Source organism: Mobula birostris, chromosome 1, assembly GCF_030028105.1.
Source record: "Mobula birostris isolate sMobBir1 chromosome 1, sMobBir1.hap1, whole genome shotgun sequence".
In the NCBI taxonomy this organism is placed as follows: domain Eukaryota; kingdom Metazoa; phylum Chordata; class Chondrichthyes; order Myliobatiformes; family Myliobatidae; genus Mobula; species Mobula birostris.
The window spans coordinates 171,557,983-171,584,355 of NC_092370.1; the positions used below are offsets into that span (position 1 = coordinate 171,557,983).

The 26,373-nt window shown below is 39.8% G+C and overlaps 1 protein-coding gene across 1 annotated transcript in view; it reads right to left on the reverse strand.

Annotated features, from left to right (window-relative positions):
- LOC140201650 (cysteine-rich motor neuron 1 protein-like) overlaps positions 1–26,373 on the reverse strand; it is a 256,373-nt gene that overhangs the window by 183,267 nt on the left and 46,733 nt on the right. Inside the window, exon 2 of the mRNA XM_072266101.1 lies at positions 10,514–10,681. Within this exon, the coding sequence (XP_072122202.1) occupies positions 10,514–10,681 (168 nt within the window). The remainder of the gene's footprint in view (positions 1–10,513; positions 10,682–26,373) is intronic.

A 26,373-nucleotide genomic window follows, 5' to 3' on the forward strand; every position in this document is an offset into this window, starting at 1 on the left:
TCTGTCAGCTATTTCTCTGTTCATTACAGCCTTTGCTTAAGCTCTCTCATTTTTTTTACTAGATTCTTTCTCAACTTCCTTCTCACCCCCATTCAAACTAAGCTAGTTCTTTGGACCAACTTCCCGTATTCTCAATCCTATTCCCATTAAAATACTGAACATTCAAATTTTTTTTTTAAAAAACGTGGATCCTGTTTCAGCTGATACTATTAACGATTCTTTTTCCACAGGACCTGATCTCCTTCAAATCTTCATCATCACCACCAAAGTAAAAATTATCCCTTGACATCCAAATCCTCACAAATCACTATCCTCAGATTTCTTTTTCATCTTTAAGTTGTTGTTGTCTCCTAATACTGTGTCCTTTAACCCCGGATCTTATGGCTGAATTCTTCTAATCCAGTCACCTTGCCAACCACAGGATTCATACTGAAGTCACAGATTACTTCCACTGTGACTGTAAAAGAAAAGGAAATTATTTCTCCTTGCCTTCTCAAATCTGTCTGCATTCACTGACAAGTTTGACCTCACCAATTTCTTCAAACGTCACTCCATCTAATAGAGTTGAACTGTACCTGCTAGATTCTAGTACAATGGATTCTGGTTAATTGGGCCATTATTTAATCTGAGCAGCTGCTTATTTGGAACAACTCTTAAAGAACAAAAACTAATTGAGAAAATAGCCGGGATTCTCTTTGGGACACTCTGCCACTTCATTGGGACAGGAGATTGTTGCCGAACATTTTCTAACCAGCATTGGTCACGTGCAATTGTGTGGCTGTTAGACACTACACTGTGCTTAGAGTGAACAGTTTTTAAAGTTGAATCTGTTGCATGTGCTTGCATTCAAAAAGCAGTTACTTTTGTCACTGGTAGTTGGCAAGAAATAAGCATTAAAATAATTCCAAACTGTTTTGCTGATAGTGGTTTAAAGTATTAGGGCTTGAAAATGGCAGAAACACCAGCAGTGGTTTTGCCATTTTCAAGCCCTACGTAAAAATTTGAAGGTATCAACAATCATCTTGAATGTTACGATGAAAATGAAGATTTGGAGGATGTAATTGTTGAAAATTGTACGAAGGAAGGAATTTCATTATCTACACCAGGTGTCTGCGCTGATTTTGTTCATTTACAGTCAATCAAAATAACTCAGCAGCGTACATCGGATTTGTCAATAACTAGTGGGAATTAACACAGTTTTATAATACCATAGTAGTATTGATAGTGTTCTAATTTGTTCAGCATTTCATTTAAATACAAAATTTGGTACTCAGTTAAGCAGTCATTGCCTTTTTTGTACCTTTTTAAATTACTTCCGTGAAACTTTGGCTAATTGGGGCAGCAGCTTACTTGGCCCAAAATGTACTGGTCCCATTGTATTCAAGTTAATGGGAATCCACTGTTTCATAAATCTGGTTGGAAGCAGAAAATAGTTTCTTTTCCCTCTCCCACAGCATTACCTCCGATACCCTGTGAAGTCCAACACCTGGTCCTACACTACATCTCAATTATAAGCTGATTTTCAGGGATGTTATTTGAAGACAATAATTCTGTCACCTGCCCACAACTCCTAAACATGCTAGTGACTCTTGGCTATTCGTTTCTTGACCATGGTCTGACTTGCCGAATGGAATACAAATTTTGGACAATTTCTCAGCAGTTACTCAGGGGATGGGACCAACAAAACCTGTGCTAGGTTGAAGCATGTGGAGGAATAGCACATCCATTCATTTGAATGGGATGTAATAGCCATCAGGAACTAAAGCTGGGTTTAGTCTGTTACATTTGTTAAGTAATCAAGTTCAGTTAAAATCCCAAAATGGTCTTTAGAGGGCATCAAATGTTTTAAATATTTAAGTTTTTTAATATAAAGAAAAATTAATATTTTTACAGGATATTTTAAATGGCCTTATGCTTTGTCGATTTTGAATGTGTTTGAGTGTCTTCTAGACACTTAGACAAGGTTTTTTTGTGGTTATTTCATGGGTGGAGTTTATTTTGCCAATGTTCCCCCCAACCAGAGTGACAACATTTGCATGCCGCTATGCAGGGTATTGAGGTAAACCCAGCACTGGATCCACAAAACCTGATTCTCACAGCTACCTGGACTGTATCTCTTCCCACCCTGTCACTTGTAAAAATGCCATCATTTTTCTCAGCTCTTGTACCTCTGCAGCATCTGCTCTCAGGATCAGGCTTTTTGTTCCAGAACTAATGAGATGTCCTCCTCCTTCAAAGAAAGGGATTTCCCTTCCTCCATCATCAATGCTATCCTCACCCGCATCTCTTCTATTTTGATCACATCCGTCCTCACCCCATCCTCCCGCCACCCCACCAGGGATAGCGTTTCTCTTGTCCTCACCTACCACCCCACTAGCCTTCTGTGTCCAGTACATAATTCTCCGTAACTTCCACCATCTCCGATGGGATCCCATCACCAAGCATATTTTTCCCTCCCTCCCTCCACTTTCTGCAGAGATCGCTCCCTATGTGCCTCCCTTGTCTACTCGTCCCTCCCAACTGATCTCCATCCTGGTACCTATCCTTGCAAGCAGAACAAGTGCCAAACCTGCCCCTACACCTTCTCCCTCACTACCGTTCAAGACCCCAAACAATCCTTCCAGGTGAGGCAACACTTCACCTGAGAGTCTGTTGGGATCATCTACTGTATCCAGTGCTTCGGGATATTGGTGAGACTTCACATAGATTGGGAAATCACTTAGCTAAGTACCTACACTCTGTCCACCAGAAAAAGCGGGATCTCCCTGTAGCCACCCATTTCAATTCCACTTCCCATTCCCATTCTGACATCAGTCCATGGCCTCCTCTACTGGCATGATGAGGCCATAGTCAGGTTGGGGGAGCAACACCTTGTATTCCACTTAGGTAGCCTCCAACCTGATGGCATGAACATCGATTTCTCAAACTTCCGATAATTGTGCCCTCCCTCACCGTTCCCCATTCCTGTTTCCCTCTCTCATCTCATCTCCTTACCCACCCATTATCTCCCTCTGGTGCTTCTTCCCATTCCCTTTCTTCCATGGTCTGCTACCCATGGTCTTCTATCAGATTCCCCCTCCTCCAGCCCTTTATCTCTTTCATGAATCAACTTCCCAGATCTTTACTTCACCCCTCCCCTGGTTTCACCTACCACCTTGTACTTCTTCCTCCCCTCCTCCCTCCCCCCACCTTCTTACTCTGACTTCTTCCCTTCCTTTCCAGTCCTGAAGGGTCTTGGCCCAAAGCTTCGCCTGTTTACTCTTTTCCACAGATGCTGCCTGGCCTGCTGAGTTTCTCCAGCATATTGTGTACGTGTTGCACAAAAAGGCAAGTCTGGATTATATTTTTGTCAGTGTGATTGTAGCAGCTAGTTGCTGCCAGGAAGTACCGGCCAATATCAGTGTCCACATATAGGCTGCCGACCACCAAGCCCACCACACCACTATTTCTCTTTAATCCCCTACTATCTAGACAGCTTATTCAATATCCAGTACTAGGGAAGCAGGCATTTGCTACAGTTAAATATGGGCAGAACATAAAGCCAATGTCTCAGATCACTCCCACAAGTTTCACTCTGTATGCAACAGTTCCACCACTCGTTCCGGCAACTGTCAGAAAACAGAACTTTTACAACCTTGGTATCATGTATGGCCCTGGGATGAGTTTTCACCAGCATCCACACCTTCAAAACTGTCTACTTATACCTCTGCAATTCTGCCACAGTCTTAGCTCAACTACTGCTGAAATCTTCATTGACAGCTTTACCAATTCTTTCCTTACTTATCCTAATGCACATCCAGGACTATTCCAGTTTATTCACTTCATAATTGTACTAATCTAAAACAATAAAGGCATTGTATAAACAAGAGGTTATTGTTGGCTTCACCAGTTCCAGTGCACAAAACAGAACATATGGCTCAGAAAGACTTGGTTGTCTACTTAACTGTTTTGGAACAGCTTGAAGTATGTAGTAATTCAGTATATTATATTTTCTCTAAGTTTTTCAAATTTATACTTACAGAAAATAAAGGAAACTGCATTTTCAAGAAGCTTTAAAGGTAAAAGGCCTAGAATTTTAACTAACAGTGAACATTTGAGAAGCAAATGGATGCAAGCCAAATCATTATAGAACTACCCCAATCCAATGCAATTTTGCAAATAAATGATTAGAAAAGTAAACAGCAGGTACTAACCGCATCTCATTTATTTATACATTAAAGAAACATTTGTATTGCTTTCAAAAGTTATAATTTATGTACAACTTTACCAGTGCAAATGCAATAGTAAGTATTCTTAGTGATTGAAATTTTCTACTTTAACTAATAATAACTACAAAAGAGACTATATTTTCAGTTTGTATGCATTTTGCTTTCAAATTGCAGCTTTAAAAATGTAGGTATTTTGCCTTTAACAATCATCTATTACCAATCTAGAAAACGAAATCAATGATATGACAAATTCAAGAATAGACATCATTAAAAGCACACATAGCAATGGAGAAGTTTGAGTAAGCAACTGTTATTATTCTTGCTACCAATTTAATTGCAGCTTAATATATTAACCAAAAGTGCAAGTTTTAATATTATAAATATCCAACTTAGTCAAACAACCAAAACATCTTTGAAAGATACCAAAAGAAAAAAAATAAAATCAAAAGCAATACACTAATTTTAATAAATAACTTGAATTATGTTGCCAAAAACATACATTATTTATTTACAGCATTGTGAATTGCCATCATATCTGACATGAACATTACACAGAAATAAAAAGGCAAATGTGGATAGGAGAATGGCAACCCTGTATACAGGTGTCCCCCACTTTTCGAACGTTCGCTTTACGAAACCTCACTGTTACAAAAGATCTACATTAGTACCCTGTTTTCGCTTTCACAAAAAGTGTTTTCACTGTTACGGAAAAAAAGCAGTGCGCGAAAAAATCAGCGTGCGATAAAAGGCAACACGCGCCCTGAGCAGCTGCTCTCCTCCGGATTCGGAACGGCATTCTCGCCAGCATTGCTTAAACACAAGCCTGTGAGCAGCCATTTGCAAGATGAGTTATAAGGTATTGGAAAAGCCGATCGTGGTGAACGAAGTAAGGACAAAGTGAGTTTGGCTTGTGGAAGTTGATGATGATGTTGAAGAGGTTTTGGCATCCCATGACCAAGAACTGATAGATGAAGAGCTGATGCAATTGGAAGAGGAAAGGATAATAATTGAAACTGAATGCAGTAGCAAACGGACCAAAAGTGAAGTCGTCCAGGAACTGAATGTGAAGCAACTGCGTGAGATTTTTGCTGCAATGATAAAGTACGACTTTAATTTTGAAAGGGTACTTAGGTTTAGGGGATATTTGCAGGATGGTTTGAGTCCTTACAAAGAACTGTGTGATAGAAAAATGCGCGAGGCTCAGCAGTCAAGCAAGCCTTCCACATCAGCCACAGCAGACAACGAACCTTGACCTTCGACATCGAGGCGGGCAGTCATAGGAGAAGATGAGCTGCCTGCCCTGATCGATGATGAGATGACACCCCGTGTCCCACCACCCCAACACCCGGGCCCCGGACAGATACTGTACCAATTCGCGAAGAATGCAGCGGTAGCCGGGAGGCACACAGCATATCTTTAAGAAAAAAGCCGAAATAAACATGCTAATTAATTAAGTGCCGCTCGACACATAATTGTTGGCCCAGGTCAGAGACGACGCAATCGGAAATCGGCACTTATCTGGGCCGACAATTACATGCCAGGCGGCACCTAATTAATTAGCATGTTTATTTCAGCTTTTGTCTTAAAGATGTGCTGTGTGCCTCCCGGCTACCGCTGGACCCCTGCATGCTTCGCGGTTCGGTATCTGTCGGCGACCTGGAGGGTGGGGGCCACTGCACCACCCAACCTGCGATGACTCAGTCTAACACACCATCATCAGTGTGCTCAGCGCTGAACCAATTCTGGTAAGTGATACTACACTGTATGTATGTTATTTCTACTTTATATAGGCTGTGTATTTTTACGTGTTATTTGGTATGATTTGGCAGCTTCATAGCTTAAAGGTTACTGGAGAGAGTGTTTTTGCCAACAGCGCTTGAGTGAGATTTTCTGCCAATGGTGCTTGCGTGAGACTTTCGCTATGGAGAACAGTGCAGTAATGATTGTGGAAAAGTATTTCTACTTTATATTGGCTGTGTATTTATCATATCATTCCTGCTTTTACTATATGTTACTGTTATTTTAGGTTTTATGTGTTATTTGGCATGATTTGGTAGGTTATTTTTGGGTCTGCGAATGCTCACAAATGAATGGTAATTGCTTCTTCGCTTTACGACATTTTGGCTTACAAACCGTTTCATAGGAATGCTCTACCTTCGGATGGCGGGGGAAACCTGTACACGAATTGAGAATGTCTGCTGTTGCACCATCTGGCTGCAAGAATCACGCAGTGGGTTCTCCATGAATAACTACATTCAAATTGTGGAGGAAAATACCTCCCTTGAACAAATCCTTTCACAAATTATTCTTGAATATTTCATTATGTGATAAAGTCTCTGTGATAAACCAGAAACTGAATCAAGACATTATTTTCATCATTCTTTAGGAGGTTGAAATTGAATGGTTTGTGTGTATACAACAGGTCATGTCATAATTAACAAATCAACACTTAAGTTTTAAGATGCAGACATTTGCTACACTTTTTACCTCCCTCTCAACAAACCCATGATGTCAAGAGCTTGTGTCAATGCAGTTCTTTGTTACATGTTCAATTGTGTAGGGTAATGTAATTGGTGGAAACAGCATCCAGTTGGGGGTGGGTTCACTTTAAGAGGCTGTTCTGACACAATGATGTAATTTCATACAGGTTTTCACTGCACTTTGTGCTCAGTGTTTGAGATACAATAAATGAATTGCTATGGTTTTTTTCTCAAACATAAATGCCTCCACCATTTTATTTGTGAAAACCTATACTGATGACCCTAATGCTCCAGGACGATTCCAGAGTCATTAAGCATTTCAGCCAACACAGTCCATTTGAAACTGCCGGAGTTTTGGGAGCAAAATGCCTTTACTTGGTTTGTACAAGTTGAGCCCAATTCATGCTGTGAGAAATCAGCGCCAACGATACCAAGTTCTACTATGTGTTACATTTGCTCCAAAACTCTGCAGCTGCAAGAGTGGTGAGTCTACCAGAAAACCCACCTAAATACGATAAATAACAATCGCTGAAAACTCGCTTTTTACAGCCTTCAGACTACTGGAGCCTGAGAGCACCAAACAGATGCACTCCATGCCCGGCCTCATCGATGCTAAGCTATTGCAGCTAATGAACCACAGGCTCTCTCTCCTGGGAAATCACCATCCCCGTTCTATTTTTAAAGCGCTTTTTGTGCAGCAAATGCCTGATCAAGTTTGCATAGCCCTCGCTAATGTACCCACAATGGACTATAGGAAGCTTGCTAAAATGGCTGCTAGTCTATACTCAGCTAGGCAGGAATGCATAATTCCTCCTGCTTTCTCTACTGCAGTAAACCTGGTCAGCAAAGCCCTCAACATCAGGGCACCTGCGGCTGCGAAACAGATGACACTGGGCCTGTGTTTTTGCTATGCTCGCTTTGGTACCAACGCTATGAAACGCCAACTGCCTTGCAGCTTCGACAGTGCCAGCGCATCAAGACATCAGAGGTCTGTGAACACCATGAGTTCTAGCTGCCAGGGTTGTGTTTTCTTCATTACGGACATCCTTTCAGGGCGACGCTTCATGTGTGATGCGGATGCTCAAGTGAGTGTGCTGCCATCATCACCTATTTATGAGAAGACAAAGAGCGACAAGACCTAGCTGGAGGCTGCCAACAGCAGCAGGATCCAGACTTATGGGGCATGATGGGTGACACTCTGCTTCAGTGGGTGATGTTACACATGGGACTTTGTTTTGGCTAAAGTAGCTAGACCTCTGCTCGGTGCAGGTTTCCTGTCCAGGGACTATCAGTCAATCTTAAAAAGTGTCAGCTTGTGGATGTCAAGGACTTTCGGTTGTTACCCTGCTCCTTCAGCAAGTTCTCCACAACGACTCTGTCAATCACATGCACCACTGCATGTGAGTTTACTCGACTGCTGGGTGAATTCCCAAACCTCACGAAGCCCACATTCTCCACTACAGTTTCAAAACATGGGTTGAGCTCCACATTTCCACAACTGGCCCACCGGTCCATGCCCTCACGTGTAGACTGGACCTAGAAAAGCTGGCAACAGCAAAGACCTACCATCAGGTGCCTGTGTGCTCAGAGGCCATTCCCAGTATGGCTGTGATAACCCTGTTAGGCCTTCTTCAGTTTCTGAACATGCCACTTGGACTGAAAAATGCAGCACAGACTTTCCAGCAGCTGATGGACTCTGTATTAATTAGATTTTCTTTTTGTTTACCTGAATGACATACTTGTCGCCAATGTGTCCAAATCCAAACACGTATCTCATTTCTGCACACTTCGAGCACTTAAGCCAACAAGGGTTGATTATTAACCTTGCTAAATGCCAGTTTCGGTTGTCAACCATTGACTTTCTCAGCCATTGCATCTCTGCAGAAGGTGCAAAACCCCTCCCATCAAAAATAATCATTATTATGGATTTCTCACTACCCCACACTACTAAAAAAACAATAGGAGCTTTCAGGCATGGTGAATTTCTATCACTGTTTCATTCTGCTAGCTACTGAACTTGTGCTTCTCCTGTATCATGTGCTTAAAGGCAATACCCCTAATCATGTGCTTGACTGGTCAGTGGACATGACCAGGGCATTTGATGATACCAAACAACCCCTTTCTAATGCGACTCTACTGGCGCACCCATTCCCCAACTCACCTATTCCCACTACTATTGATGTTTCAGACTCCGCTGTGGATGCTGTGCACTGTTGGTTGGAGGCATGTGATAGTCACTTGCCTTCTTCAGCCAGCAGCTCCATTCCCCCAAATGGAAGTACCGTACATTTGACTGTGAGCTTCTCAGTCTTCATTTGGTTGTCCACCATTTTTGTTCTCTTCTAGAAGGTCGCCATTTCACAATTTCATTGACCTACATTCTGCCTCATTTGTTTTCGTCCGCTATGAACCACACCAACATCCCCTTAGGCCCCCTTACAATGGCCCGTTCCTCATTTTGGAACGGAGAGAAAAGACCTCTTTATCAAAGATAAGAGGGGTAAACCTGAACGCCTTAAACCGGTCCACCAAGATTTGGAGGATTCTGCTACCATGCCCCTGGCGTTGCAACATGACTACGAGCATGTCAACACACCTCTCGATAAACCAGAGGCAACAGCTTTTCCTCCACCCATGGAACACAGGACCCGAGCCAGGTGGCTAGTCTGAAGTCTGGCCAGGCTCAATCCCAGTCTTATTGAACTCTGGTGAGGGGTGTGGCGTGGGGGCTGTGTAGGGTAATGTAATTGGTGGGAACATACATAATCCACAGCCACCGACATTGAGTTGAGGTTCAATTTAAGAGACTGTTTTGACGCCATGACATAATTACATAACGTCTTTTACCACACTTTGTGTTTAATGTTTGGATTACAATAAATCAGCTGCTATGGTTTTTACTTAAACACCTCCAATGTTTTATTTGTGAAAACCTTCACCTTCACCTTCAAACTCTGATTAAGCCACTTAGTGTTTCAGGCAACCTTGCTTTGGATTCCAATCACCAGCATCAACAATATTATTTTACATTAAAAACTCATTTTTGAGAGACTAATGAATGCATTTTCCTCATGGGATTATAAATTATATTGTTTACTTCTAAACTAGAAATGAAATATTTTAATCTTTGGTGTAGTTTTAAAACAATTAGCTTAATGCTACAACTAACCAGTAGCAATCAAATCAGGCTGTTGAGTTACACTCTTCTGATTGCTTACAAGGTTAATTGCCTCAGACCAGCGTATTAGAGAACATAATGTGGAATATTCAAATAATAAACACGAGATTCTGCCGATGCTGGAAAAGGAAGGGGGAAGATACTGGGGGGAAGGGGAAGTAGGAAATACCTGGCCGGGGGGGGGGGGGGGTGAAGAGTCAGAGAGTGCAAACATAGATTTTTAAGTTGGATAAATTGTTATTTTTAGACAACTCAATCCTTCAACACAGCACAACAGAGATAACTAAAACAAACTGATCAAAGTAGACAACTTAATGAGAAGCAAACACTTCATATTGAACCTCAATCAATTCATTGTCACCTCCTTCAAATGGAAAGGTATCAGAAGGAGGCAAACACTGGACCTGAATCAACACCTAATCCTTCAACAAGAATTTATTTCTCATGCATATTATTCCGTTGCCCAGAACATTTTGGCCAAATATAAAATGAAGTGTTTATTATGTACGTTTTCTGTTTTACATGAAGTATGGTCGACTATCTATACATCTTGCACACAGTTAATATCAAATTTACTCACATGTATTTTAAATTCACTAACGCATGAACAATAGGCTCATCTACCTTCATTCATTGATTTACTTTACCTGGAGCATATCCCGACGCCGCAGTGCAGGCTTCCACATCAGGGAACTGGAATACCCTGACACAAGTGTGCAGGATCTCACAAACGCACTGCCCATCCAGCAGATCACAACCAGATACCTCCGGGCACAGGTTATGTTCAGGCACGACGTCCTCAATGAATTCTATTTCTGTAGAGGGAAGACATAAATTTAATTTCAGATGTATAGTGAAACACAGATATTGAAGCAATCAATCTTTTAGGGCACATTATCAGAGAATCCAAAATCATGCTTCACATCTTCAACTGTTAATTGAAGGACAAATACCTTGAAAGTTAATGATGCCTGCATCACCAAATGTGCCAAACCCTGTCCTCAGCATATTTATGATGCCTCCAAGATTCATGCCTTCGATTTCAAATCAATGAATGAATTTTTGAGGCAGGGGCAACACCCTGAGGTGACTAAACCAAAAGACGAATTTCAATCCGAAAAAGTGCTTAATTTGATTTTTCAAGTAGCTATTCCACCTCATTCTTTTAGATGTAATTTAGATTTGTCCTTTTCATCTGTCAGAATGATGTTGCCGTGCTGGGTTCCAAGTGCTAAATTAGCAGCCATCTCGAGCATCACAGGGTGCATCTCGGATATGGAGTGTCACCATCTCGAGCATCACAGGGTACATCTCGGGTATGAAGTGTTAGCTTGATTCAAAACTCTATATCTGGAAAGGCAAGTATGAAATGGCTAACACTATCATGGAATAACCCGGGCACCAGCCAGGTCCAATAGCCCATAACTTGGTCATTTTGTGCTTGATATCTACCTTGTTAAATCCCACATCATCCACACATTTGAGTCCAATCATGCGCTTGCACTGATGAAACAATGTGCTACCAGAATGATGAGATAAACCATTATGACATGCAGGAAGTGACATCTTCTCAAATCAATGCACACAAATCATTCGCACTAACACAACCACATCAAAGCTTTCCTCTCCACCTCAAAGAAAGATTGCCAACATTTTTAATGAAAACAACACTTCTTTAAAGTTTAGACTGTCAAAAAGAGTTAGTTCAGTCTTTGCCAACAGCTTACAAAAAGCCTGTGTAAAGTCTCTGTCTTTCCTCTGTTATAACTACTAGATGCCAGGTGTTAGGAAATTAAAAATCCCACTTTAGGCCTATGACTGGAAGGCAATCAGGATAAATTATATGCTGCAGCTAAGAAATTCACTTTTTTTAAAATACACAAGATAGCAAAGGCTCTATTAAGACTACAAAAGAACTGCTTCAGTGTCTAGATGCATTAACACTTCATATTCATATCCAATTACTAAATAATTTAGGATGCCAGCAAAAGGATATAAATATTTGCCCTCATGTATCCTAAACCCCAGGCTGTTCAGTTATGCTGAAGTGGAAATTAAAATGTTAACATTTTCTAATAAAATCCAGATGCATATATGATTTACGATCTGATTTTTCTGTGAAATCAGCTTTCCAAGCAATTAAGAAATTCATTGTTTCTTACTGGTCTTTAGCTAAACCTGTAGAAGTGCAAATACATTTCCAACTCAGGATGTGCAATATTCCTGGCCGGTGAATGGAAAAACATAGATACCATTTTTCCTCCTGGCTGATCTAGATAGTTCAGGTGTACTGTTGTGTGAGTGTAGGCATGTGGCCAAGTGGTTAAGGCATTCGTCTAGTGATCTGAAGGTCGCTAGTTCGACCCTTGGCAGAGGCAGCGTGTTGTGTCCTTGAGCAAGGCACTTAACCACACATTGCTCTACGACGACACTGGTGCCAAGCTGTATATGGGTCCTAATGCCCTTCCCTTGGACAACATCGGTGGCGTGGAGAGGGGAGACTTGCAGCCTGGGAAATTGCCGGTCTTCCATACAACCTTGCCCAGGCCTGTGTCCTGGAAACCTTCCAAGGCACAAATCCATGGTCTCATGAGACTAACGGATGCCTATATTTTATAAAACCACAGGAAGTAACAGAAGACTCTATGAAATAAATTGCCACTTTTTCCAAACTGTCCTTACTTAGGGAGTTACAGAGCCTGGCAGGAATTTACTTGTTGAACCTCATTCATTTAATTCATGGATGGCAGAAGCCAAGTTTGTGGAGTTGTAAGTGGCACCCAGGAACCTCTACAGTTACATCAGTACACACGCCCATTGTCTTAAAGTGAAACCAGCTGCCACTGAAACAGCCCTGCAATACAAATGAGACACTTTCTAAAAGGAGTGGGGCTGCAAGCCAGTGCTGAGGAACTGTTTCAGAAAGAGCACATTGCCTTTATTTTCTTCTTTGTACTTCATCAGCTTGAGAATAGGCATCCTGAGCAGCAAAATCTCTTCATGAAATTCTGCTTTCCTTAATTAATAAATGGGGGCAGGGAAGGACAAACTGTGGACAGCTATTAGTAACACCTTTCAATTAAAAAAAAACACCATCAGACTGCAAAATAAAAATAGAACAGATAAACATAAAATATTATTTAACAATTCAAATCATACCTGGCTGTTCCTAAACTTTCCTTAAAAATGAATTACTTAATTATTAAATACGTAATGTATTTACACAAGTTAAGCATATCATTGTGTAAAATGTCAAACCTTTTTTAACCAGTTAAGCAATCTTTCAAAACAAAAAACACGAATTTCTCCATTCACCTGAAACATCTTGACAGTTACAAGGTGCTTAGAAACTGAGCAGTTTATTGGAATATACTGCTGTAAGGAGGCTTGAGTGGAAAGATGTAGGATGGATGCCTACCCATGCCAGGGATATCCAGAACCCAGGGTCCCCATCTCAGAATATGGTCTGCCATTCATGATAGAGATAAGAAGTGCTTCAGCAAGAGGGTAATAAACTTGCTGAATTCTGTATTAGAGAAGATTGTGGAGGCTCATTGACTAAATATGTTCAAATCAGAGATAGATAAATTTTGGGACAGTAACGAATTAAGGGATAAGGTGTTAATTGTCAGAGTGGTGCTGAGATTAATGATCAGTCTCGATCTTACAAAATGGCAGTGAAAGGCTAAGTGACAAGCTCTCACTCCACCATTCATCCTCCAGCACCTTGTACTCCTGCTCTATTTCTTGGGTTATGTTGTGCATCTGGCTAATGGCAGCTGGGAACTACGTGGTTTATGTAAGATCTGAACTTTCTAACTTCCCTCCTCAATAAGCTACCCAACCAAGGGTGCAAGTGCAAACTTGTATTCCCGATCATAGCAAAGTCACATTTACTTCCACTTTCTATCACAGCAGACTACATTGTTTGGAAAATAAAAGGCCTCCAATGTGCACAATTAAAGGAGGCTGCAAAGGGTTCCAGACTCAACCAGTTCTATTAGAGACACAAGCCTCCCCATAATTGAGGATATCTTCAAGAGGTGATACCTCAGGAAAGCAACATCCACCAATAAGGATCCTCATAATCTGGGATATGCCCTCCACTCTTTAGTACCACCAGGAAGGTACAGGAACCTGAAGACTCACACTCAGTATTTTAGGAACAACTTCTTCCCCTCGGCCACCAGATTTCTGAATAGTCCATGAACACTACTCATTATTCCTCTTATTATTTTTGTAACCCAGTGTTTCCCAACCATTTTTTTTTAGCCCAATGCACCCCTAAATCACCTTCATACTTACAATTGCCCTTCTGAGGCACAATGCACTTTCTGGAACCCCCCATAGTGTAAAAATATGTCTACCATATGCTAACATGAGAAAAATGATTCTGCTTTAAATTTGTATTTGTCTTTAAACCTAGCTTACACAGTACCTGTGTGCTGTGCAGCAGCTTCGATATCAATGTGATCCTTGAGCTTGATGGTTTTTAGCAAGAGTTGAAATATCTGATTCAAGTTGTGACAGCAAAAGCCTCAAGTGCCCACACGTAACAATGTTCAAGCAGTCTCTGTTTTTTTGTGAGTATGTGGTTCATTGCACTGAAGCCTCATTCAACAAGGTAGGAGGATGGAAATGCAATGAAGAGCAGTTTGGCTCTTCTCCAAAGACCAGGAAACTTTATATGACAGTGTAGCCACATACCACCAAAGCTGACATTTTTGAAAAGCAGTTTTGCTTCTTCATCATTCTGAATTTCGATAATTTCTTCTTGCTGTTCTCGTTCTTCCACCTTGCAAAAAAATGGGGTTAATTACCCAGTGAGAATTTCCAAATCGTTCAAATCCTTGAATTGAGTCTGAAAGACTTTCTTCAATGACTGCAAGTATAGGCAGTACTCTTGCAAATCAGTCTGTGAAAGAGAGTGCTACACTTTTCATGCAGGGAAACTGTGAGAACATTCTTCTCCCAATGTTTTGCTTATATATTTCCAAGTTTTCAATAAAAGTGGACTCTGCATTTTTTGCCTGCATTAAATTGAAATTCTGACCCTGCACTTCATACTTAGAATGTCATACAGATCGGCTAGGTATGTCACATCTCCATGAAGAAGTTCAATCTTGTTTCCCAAGCTCTTGTTGACTTTGAGCAAAAAGACCAGTGTCAAAAAGATCAAAGAAATGTTTTAAGCAGCAGCCTTTTGACAGCCAATGCACTTCAGTATGAAGAAGCAAGTGTTCAAACTCTTCATCATTATCTTGGCATAACTGGTGAAATATCCTGTTATTGAATGGATGAGCTTTAATTCTGTTGAAAGCAGATATCACAAGAGTCATGCTTGAAAAAGCTTCCTGGCTGAGGTTTCTGGCTGCGAGATGTTGATGATAAATTACAAAATGGCTTGTAAACAGAATTGGAATTTCTTATTTTGTATCTTTCACCAATTGTATGACATTTTCACAGTTTGCTATCATTTTGGAAATGTTATAAGAAACAATGGCACCATCAAGGTCATGTTTAGCTTTCTTGGCAAATGACTCCAGTGTGCAAAGGTTTTCAAATGATTCTTTCAACTTCTGGAACTGAGTAATACCATAAGTAGTCTTTTCAGGGTGTCCTTTACAGAAGTGTTTCTGCAACCTTGACGGTTTCATGGCTTCATTACACAGTACAGTATTAGAAATCAGGCACATGGGACGTTCCTGATCTGATGGTAACAGCCTAAAACCGCACTCCAGGTATGTAACATTGCATTAGTGTACTTTAGAAACATAGAAATCTACAACACATTACAGGCCCTTTGGACCAAAATGTTGTGCCGACAATGTAACCTACTCTAGAAATCTGTGGTTTCTGTTTCTTAGCAGGATTAGAATTCAAGCCTTTGCCGCCTTCAGACTCAGAAATCAGGTCGTATGTACTTATCCATCATTAACAGAGCTAAATTAAAATTTAAAAATTAACACAAACTGGGAATGCCTATCGTATGTTGATGTTGGCAGCGGGTTGACAAGGTCATATGGTCAGTAAGGTCTCGGGCCTCAAGTTAGGGTTACACCCCCCCCCCCGTGACCTCTATTCCCCTAACACCTCTTTAGGACATGTAGCCACCCCATTGAGAATCACTGTTGTAACTTGTAGTAATTTTTATGTCTTATACAGTATTGCTACCACAAAACAACAATTTTAATGACGTCTGTCACTGATAATACACCTGGTTGTGGGTGTTTTTCACTCTGCACAGTTTTATATATTATTCTTCATCTGCAACATTTCATTATCACTTTAATTAAGATTATACCTCATTTTGTGTAACTAAGCTAAATCATTATACTTTATGAACTGTGTATCTGTTAATATGTTGCAGAGAAAGAATTATTATCCTATTTTATATATTTTTTTAAAAAATGGGTTTAAACAGTCAATCAGGTAGAGCCATCAACAATTTTATGATTTTGTATTCGGCTTGGACTCTCATGAAAACTGAATCCTGCTAAACAATTTCAAAGTCCTGTTTCTTACATTAAAACAAAGAGTTTTTAATCTGTATTGCATGGGTGACTGAGTCTGTTACCTTCTGATCGAAGTGATGGTCCTGGGCAGTATTTGGCAGAGGTAAGTGGGAAAAGCAGCTTAATAACATAAGTGCTTCCAAGGCAGGATGCTGAATAGTAAAAAGATATGAGAATGCTACCAACAATTCATAATTTGTTTTGCTTCAAAAATACCTTTCTCATATTGATGTTCTGATTTGCACTGTGCAAATTTTTGTTCTACTTGCATGGCCAGACGCAATTATTTAAAAAAATAATAATCCCTAATCACCATGAAAAGGTCTGCACAAGTTTTTGTGGAAGTGAAAATTGTATGGCTGGCTTGTCAGGCTGCACTTTGTGGCCATTCATGCAGAGTAAACAAATGGTGGCCAGCAGGGCTCTATACACACCTGCCAACAGAAGAGCAAGTAAACCCTGATGCTACTCTTCTAGTGGCTCCTTTGTATTGCTGAAATAATTGGAGATGCCAGTCATGGAAGAACTGTGATGCACTGAGTGCTTTATTTGGCTGCTAGCACTGAAGGCTTCATAGAAGAATACTTTGTGTCTGCAAGATGTGCTGTATATAGCAATAACAGGAAGGGGTCCAGAATACATAAAATAACTGCCCCCGAATTGCTTTGAGAAGATTGCTCAGTTTGGCTGAAGAGAGCTGAACTTTTGTAAACTTCTGGCTTTAGATCTGTGTCTGCACAGTACACTATTCAAAATTACTCACACAAATATACAAATAGCCTATTTAAGCAAGGCTGGAGATAAAATGGCTAAGCGGCTGCCAATGTGTGGGTGGAGTGTTGGGAAAGTAAACAGAAGAGAATCACTTGTGGCACTTTGTACATTGAAAGACACAAATATTTTTACTGGCACGAGACTAAAAAATTTACTTCAGAATTCAACAACAGGAAAATTGTTGCATTGACCATTGCAGCAATATTAAGGGAACTGCTCTGTTTTCCACAAATAAGATAGAGCAACAACTATTGTAGACAGCTTACTATTTTCTAAAGTGGACGTTCTCTGCAACCCAAAAGGTCAATCATGCAACAAAGCCTCTTTATATTTTGTCAGCTTTATAAGTGAAACAACTTCCATAGCGTTAAAGATGGTTTCACCAGGAATAATTTTATCTGTGAGAGACAAGAGTTTCATTCTGCTGAGAAATACGGTTCAAATGACACCTTCAACAAAAGAAGTAACAAACTTCAATGTCATTGGCAGCACATTCTATTGCTTAGCAACCCTAACGAATATCAGTGTCTAAAGGCTCAAAATTAGTTAATTTTGCTTTAAAAGAAAAAACTACTGTGGGAATGCTATTTTGTAAAAATAACCCACTGTTAACCTAGATGTCAGAATTGTACAAAACATTTATTTGGCAAAGTATCTATTTGCTGCAGCAGTCCTTCAATTCTAAGGGGACATATTTCCGAGGTTGTCGATGAATATCCTTAAAGGCATATAAAATATTCTACAGGATATATGCTTAGAAATTCAATTCTATGAAAGCATTGACTTGAACTTTCTATATTGCACTTTGATATTTTCAGCAACACAGTATATTTTGAAATTTTTAAAAATGCATCTGTTTTCAATGCACTAAAACATTGGTGAATTATCATAAGCACCAAATTGGACATCCTTCACCAGGAAATCGCAAAACTAGTTAAAAGCAAGCTTGCAGAGTTTCTATGAGGACCACAGTACAACTACCCACGCTCCAGAGAGTGAGTGTCAACCCATAAAGGCACACACGCAAGACAGCCCAACAGCTACAAAATGTAGCTGACGAAGGGTCTCGGCCTGAAACGTCAACTGCACCTCTTCCTAGAGATGCTGCCTGGCCTGCTGCGTTCACCAGCAACTTTTATGTGTGTAGCTACAAAATGTACCAAGGCAGATGTTCCACTGATTGAAAGTTCACCCCGTCTGCCCCTTTGGCAAGCTGTTTGTTCCACCACACATCCCTTTGCAATCTTCCACAGAATCTCTACTCTGAGCACTGATACAGCCAGTAGAGGCAGGGAGTTACAGTCACAGAACCACTTTGAAAGCCTGACTTTTCATACCCAGACTGAGTGAATGTCAATTCTGCCAGTGAGATCTTCGAACAGCTCTCATTCACTTTTAGTCGCATTTTAGAGCTTGTTTAAAAGAGCATACTGCTAAAACTATTTTTAAAAGTTGTTACAAATTCAATATAAAGTCAATACCAATACCCGTGTCAGCAAACTGTTTATTGACTACAGCTCAGCATTTAACACCATCATCCCTACAGTTCTGATTGAAAAACTATACAGAAACTGGGCCTTTATACCTCCCTCTGCAACTGGATCCTCGACTTCCTAACCAGAAGACCACAATCTGTGTGGATTGGAAATAACATCTCCACCTCCCTGAGAATCAACACTGGCACACCACAAGGACATGCACTTAGCCCACTGCTCTACTCTCCCTATGCCAATGATGTGCGGCTTAGGTCAAATACAATCTGTAAGTTTGCAGATGATACAACTATTGCTGGCCAAATCTCAGATGGTGACAAGAAGGACGTACAGGAGTGAGATATACCAGCAAGTTGAGTGACGTCGTAGCAACAGTCTGGCACTCCATGTTAGTAAGATCAAAGTGCTGATTGTGGACTTCAGAAAAGGCAAGACAGGGGAACATAAACCAATCTTCAGAGGGATCAAGTGTATAGAGAGAGCAACTTCAAGTTCCTGGGAGTCAATATCTCAGAGGATCTAACCTGGTCGCAGCATATTGATGCAGCTATAAAGGCAGCAAGACAGTGGCTACATTTCATGAGGAGTTTGATGAGATTTGGCTTGTCGCCTAAAACACTCAAACTTCTACTGATGTGGACAGCATTCTGACTGGCTCCATCACCATCTGGTCTGGGGGTGGGGGGTGGGAAGCTACTGCCAGGATCGAAGTAAGTTGCAGAAATTTGTAAAATTACTCAGCTCCATCATGTGTGCTAGCATCCGTAGTATCCAAGACGACTTCAAGGAGCGGTGCCACAGGAAGGCGGTGTCCATCATTCAGGCCCCCCACCACCCAGGACATGCTCTCTTCTCATTGCAACCATCAGGAAGGAGGTACAGGAGCCTGAAGGCACACACTCAGCGATTCAGGAACAGTTTCTTCTCCTCTCCCATCAGATTTCTAAATGGACACTGAACCCATGAACGCAACTCACTTTTTAAAATTTCTCTTTATGTGCTACTTATTTTAACTTAACAATTTAATGTACATATATAATTACTGTAATACATTTAAAAATATTTATCATGTATTGATAAATATCATTGTATTGCTGCCGCAAAGTTAACAAATTTCATGACGTATGCCGGTGATATTAAACCTGATTCTGTGTCAGTTAAAATTTATGATCGAAAAAGAAGGTCTAGCAGACAAAAATCAAATACAATTATTAAAAGTAATATAACTTATTGTCTTTTTTCCCCTGGGTGCTAATATCACTCATTCACTTGAATGGGACTGTGTCAGATTCAAACCCAGCACAGAAGAAGTGAATAGATCTCATAGCCTGTTAGCTAGGAAATTTGAAAAATCAATGGGGGAGGAAGTGGCTGTATCAAAGGTACTACTGCCAACTTTGATCAACGGTGAGACAGAAACAGTAATTTCCATCAGGACCACCGTTTTGGTGCTGACTCCAGGTGGCAAATAAGTCCCATTACTGCTGTCTCAGAGCAAAGGGAGCTCTGAGATTTTCTCCGGGATTGGTCTGGTGCACCAGGAGAATCACCAGGTCTGCTACAACTGCAAGTGGTAGCTCGAGACGAAGAAGATGGGGTTGTAGACAGAGACAGACAGAAGCTCAGGTGGGAGGGAGTAAACAAGAAAGATCAACTGTGACACAGAAAGTGGGAGAAGGAGACAGTGAGGTGAAAGAGAGTGGGAGTATTGCAGAAACATATAGTACCTAAACAGGCTAGAGGTGATGATTCTCCTTCCCATGGACAAAGGGTCACTAAGGTGTAATCCACCTCTCAAGCAGAAACTCCCTAACATTCTCATTAACAGAGTTTCATTTGTGTTTATTACATCTCCATTGAATTGATCCATAGCCGATAAAGCTAAAAGTATATATGCAGAATACAACCCTGAGGTTTGTCTTCCCGCAGAGAACCACACAACAAAGAAATACCATGGAACCTATTCAAAGGAAACATGAAACATCAGTACCATATACACTGCTGTACCACCACTAAGGTGTTTTGGAGACACAAGAGAGTAGATGTTGGAATCAGGGCAATAAACAAGATGAGGGAGGAACTTCCAGGCATGCTGGTGGGGATCAGAACTTGGGTGTGCTCAGTTCAATTTCACAATTACTATGATTTCATTCCAAATGATTGCTAACATGATTAGTTTTGGGTTATAATAGTTATTTTTAATGAATGAAGACATATCAATTTCAAGGCCTTAGTCTCAATAGATATCCTATAGTGATAGAAAAGACTAAAAATAATGCTGGAATGGAAATTTATATTAAAATCCATTAAAGGGAAATGAAGAATTAACTAATTTGACAAGATCAACAGTCCAAGTGAATGGTCTGACAGCAACTTCAGCAGGGAGTATCAATGGAAACTTTAACCAAAATAGCTCTATAGAGGACCTGAAGCCAGTGCTAGTTTATCTCAAAGTGTGACATCTGGAATGGATACCTAGCAGCTGGCTAACACTGACAATAAGCAGATTAATGGTGCAAAGTATAAATCAGGGCTCCACTATTCAAAATGTTCACTTTTTTCCCCAGTAAGCAACCTTCCTACTTCCCCGCTTTAAATTATTTCACAACACTCTTTGTTCCAGCTATGTGTTTATATAAAATTTCAGCTGTATAAAATTCAATAAAATGACATAAGAATTTTATTATTGCAGAAACCTGCCTTGGAAAGTTACAACTCAGAAGGTCAGGCAGCATCTATGGAGAGGAACACATGGTCGAAGTTTCAGGAATCTTGATAAAGGGTCTCTATTAAACCTTGACTGTTTATTCCTCTCCATTGGTGCTGCCTGACCCGTCGAGTTCCTTCATTTTGTGTGTGCTACTCTGGATTTTCAGCATCTGCAGAGTCTTTTATATTTGCGCTCAGAAAGGTAGAAATATATTTGCATGCAGTACACTTATATTTGATAAAGATAAACTATTTATTTGCTCACCATGAAATAGTCTGATTTGGTAAATGACCTGACACTTGAATATGATGATATTACATTGGTATGTTTCCAACTGAAACTCCTACCGAAGCATCAATATTTAAAAAAAACAGAACTTCAAAAGGTTGTTAGAACCAGAGATCACATTGAATAAAACAGCTTGCTGATTGAGAAACATTCTCAAATCCAATTTCATTCAATCTAACATAATTGATGAAAAATAAGAGATTTTCTTTACTGTGAGAAAGCAAGCACAAATGCAGATATAACAATTATTCAGATATTCATTCACATGTTATTACTAAAATGTATTTGCAAATTGGATGCATGGTGCAGAGAAAAAACATCAAATTTTTATTGTCCTCCATTTGTTATAGTGATCTCAAAACACATTGAGGTTACAATCTGATCTTATAACCTCCAGAAATTATCTTTCATACTGTACTTGCCTCACAACTCCACAAAATAAATCCATGTGTATTGTCAGTTCAATATTTTTTCCAGTAAAGATGAGCAATAGGAAATTCCATTCAGCAAACCAATAGTAAATTCTGAATTGACATTAGTGGAGTTTTTTTACGTAACTATACGAATAATATAGATTGACAGTTCCAGGAGTTTTATTGTCTAATCAAGGTCTTTTTCTGAATAAATAAGAAAGGGTATTCCACAAAACTATTTGTTCTCCAGTATTTGATTAGAAATGAGACAAAAGAATTGGTGTCACAAACAGTAGAGTCTCAAGGATTCACATTAGAATTATTATTCTTAATACTGTTTCCCAAGTCTGTTCTACCCATATGAAAATGTTATTTTAATAATTGCACAATCAGAATTGCTCAATTTAATGAACATATCATGCAATGCCAAAATACTCATGGTATAATCAATAAGCCAATGGAGCCTTAAATGTCAAGTAGACTCAGGGATTTGGTCAGTCACTTAGATTAATAAAAGTTCCTAAAAATTCTAAATTTAACAAATATCCTTTAACTTTACTGTAAAGGGCCTAGTATGTAAGGTTGTAATGGGCTCAGAATTAAGGTCAAAGACTCATGCTCATATTTTTGAAGAACATTGGTAATACAACAAATCAGTAATAATTATCAATAAATAAATAGCAAAGTCTGACCAATCTGCCACTTTTGGCCTACTTGGCCAAAAGTTATATGTGCTAGGTGCATGCTGCTTGGGTAGTGCATAGGAAGCATTATTATTGTCTTAGCCATGATGCAACAATACAAAACCAAATCACTGCAAAATACTGTTCTGAACTTTTAACCCAACAGAGTTAATTTTGGGATGAACTAATTATTGCTCTGGAGAACTATATCATTATTCTGGATCAATAATGTTATCTCTGTTGGACTTTCATTCTAGCAGAATATGTTGTATCCAGAAATATCCATTGTTCCATGTATTATCGGAGCAGAAAACCGTCTCACTTTGAAATGTGATAAACTGGCACAGCCATAGTTGGATCAGTGGGGGGGGGGGGACAGAAGATAAATTTCTTAAAACGCACAATGTTCAAAGTTTCATGCAAGCGTGTGGATCTACTTCCAATCTTCACCTGGTTGAGTACATGAATATTGTGCAACTTCAGAAGTTACACAAGTGCAGATTTTTATAAATACTTGTCTTGCAAGAACTTGGCATTATTGGCAATGCTAGCATTTATTACCAATTCTTTATTACCCAGGGAGCAGGAAAGCTGCCTTCTTAAAACTGATGTACATACTCCTTCGCTAGAGTACGTGCATCATTTTAAAGAAGGCAGCTTGCCAGAAGCTTGAGTAATAACGCTGTTCTTCAATGATCATGAAAGAACAAGTACCATATTTCCAAGTCAGGATGATGTGGCAAATTAAAAGTCATGTGGTTATGGCATGCTGTTAGAGTGGCCCAGGGTGAATAACTGCAGTATATCTTGTAGATGGCATTACTCACACAATAATGTGGCCAAAGCAGAGTGGTGGGCAGAGTACCAATTATCCAGGACAGATGTTTTCAGTGGTGATAGAACAGCACTCATCCAGTAACTCACCCTGGTGAAGAGTATTCCATCATGCCCCTGACTTGGGCCATAGATGTCAGGATACCTTGCCTGTGGCTCTTCTTTGTAATCACAGTGATCTAGTTGAGTTTCTGGTTGGTGACCATGCAATGAAGGTTGGGGCTCTGCAATGCAACTTCACTATCACTGATGGCAAGTTAGACCTTCGTTTGTTGAATATGGTCATTGCCTGACAATGTTATGACAGGAACATTATTTACCACTTATCGGCCAATGATTAAATACTGCCCATATGTAGGCAAGGACTGCCTTATTTTCCTAAGAAAATATGTATGCAATTAAACTTCTCAACCATCAATAAACATCCTTACTTTGGACCTTCTGTGACTGCACCACATTATACATCAAAGTATAAAAGCACTTACAATATATCCGTAACAAAATCCACATGGTTTAAAAAAATATATTGGTGACGTGAGCAATCAAATTGTGTTGTTATTTGTTGTTATGGAAAATTCAAATTTAGAAATTGTTGGCATTAAACGTGCATTTTAACAGCAGTAGGAGAAACTCTGTTGGACCCTAATGGCAAATCATCAATCTGAAAAGTTGACGGTCTCCTCTCCACAAATTCTGTCTTTATTTCCATGCAATAGCTTCCAATGGATATGTGCTCCATAAAATGAGGTTCAGCTTAGATTTTACTTAATTTAACCTCTTGTTCCAGAATGGATTCTAGTCAGTGACACAGGGATGAGTGGTTTGTGGTTTTCCAAATACTGTACAAAGTATAATTTTGTTCTGTTTAAAAATCAACTATTTCATAATGCAAATCAAATTAAATGATAACACTGAAGGACCATTTGTCTGCTTATTACAAACAGCAGAAAATCGTGAACTCTTGTCAGATTTGTGAATCTAAATTGCAATGATGACTGCAATCTTTAAGGAAAAGATTTACTGTGTTAACAGCAGCTATTGATTATACTACAAGGTAAATCTAAGTTCACATATGTCCTCTGGCTTTGATGAGACTGTGAACCTTTAGAGCAGGAGACAAATTTACCCAGCTCATTTGAATCTAGCCTATTAATTACATTTTTTGTTAGATAGAACACTGAAGGGCAAGAATCTTTTCTAAGTTGTCTACCACCGAACTGCATAAATGGTCACAAAAAAAGTCTCAATTGCCGGTCGATATTTATTCCAATATCTATGGAATTCCTATCTACACGTCAACTCGGGTTTGTTACACGTTTCCAAACTAGCTACTAAATTTAGTTCTTATAATTTGTTACAGGATTAAAGTCCACTGATTATATGCGAATAAAAATCTAAAAAGGATACAATACAATGTAAACACGAGGAGTTCTGCAGATGCTGGAAATTCAAGCAACACACATCAAAGTTGCTGGTGAACGCAGCAGGCCAGGCAGCATCTCTAGGAGGAGGTACAGTCGATGTTTCAGGCTGAGACCCGTCCTCCTAGAGATGCTGCCTGGCCTGCTGTGTTCACCAGCAACTTTGATGTGCGTTGCTACAATACAATGTACTCATTTCTGTATCAACTAAGGATATCAGTATCAAGCAGAGAAACATGTACTTATCCAGCTTTTATAATTGCAACTCATGCCTTGCCTTTGAAAAACATTGAATACCATCTATAAAATAGATCTGAAGCAACTATAGATCTTACTGATAGCGATAGACAGTGACTATCTGACATATTGTCAGAACTCACTATACAAGTCACCATGATACTAACCTTACCATGCACAAGGTAGAAAATAATTCAAGGCTTCTGGGACTAGTATGGTTAAGTACAACTATCAGCATGCGCACGATGGGCCAAATCTCCTGTTTCTATGCTGTATGACTCTATAATTTTAAAAGTTAAAGATCATGTGGCAGTATTTTGGAAGGAGAAGACAAAGTTTACTCAGAATTTAAACACTGGAAACTAAGGAAATGCAAACAAACTAGATGGGCACGGCAGGTAAGATGATGAACAAATGATCAGCAAAGAATGCCCAGATTTTAATAGGTATGAAATGATCTCTTGGGTTACTGGTACCTACAACCAATGGCCCTTTGTTTAGTCACATGGCACTAGAAGTCTGAAGAACGTTGATCATGATTGTTATCATAAACTACCTTCTCCACCAGATGGCAATGCACCATACCATACAATTTCAAGTCTATCTGACTGACAAGGCTTACTTCAATAGTAATGTCCAAGATTAGAACAGAAGCCTCCCTTAAATCTCTAATACACTTATCATAACCACCAGTGCCCCTTACCAACAAAAAATAAACCACAGGTAACTTTGCTGGCTTAAATTCCTGCATAGTCAATTTTCCGCAGTCATTCATAGTCAAATATGGTCGGTCCACTTGGGAACTTTTCACTTATCTGGACAGTGAAACCAATCCATCTTTATTTCACCTGGGTACCTTTGCTGGTGGCTGACTTGATTTAAATCTGGATATAATTACTATTTTTTCTTCACTACTTGGTTGCCACTCTGATATAATGGAGAACTACAGGTGGTTCTCACTGGAGTGCAGAAAATTAACAGGAGACTTGAAGGTGCACAAAATCATGACTCATTTATAAAGAGTGAATGAGAGAACTTACTCCCATCAAATAGTTCAAAGGACAAGGGAGCACAAGTTTAAACACTGGAAACTAAATAAGCACAGGCAATGTAGATGGCAGAGCAAGGAAAGGAATGTG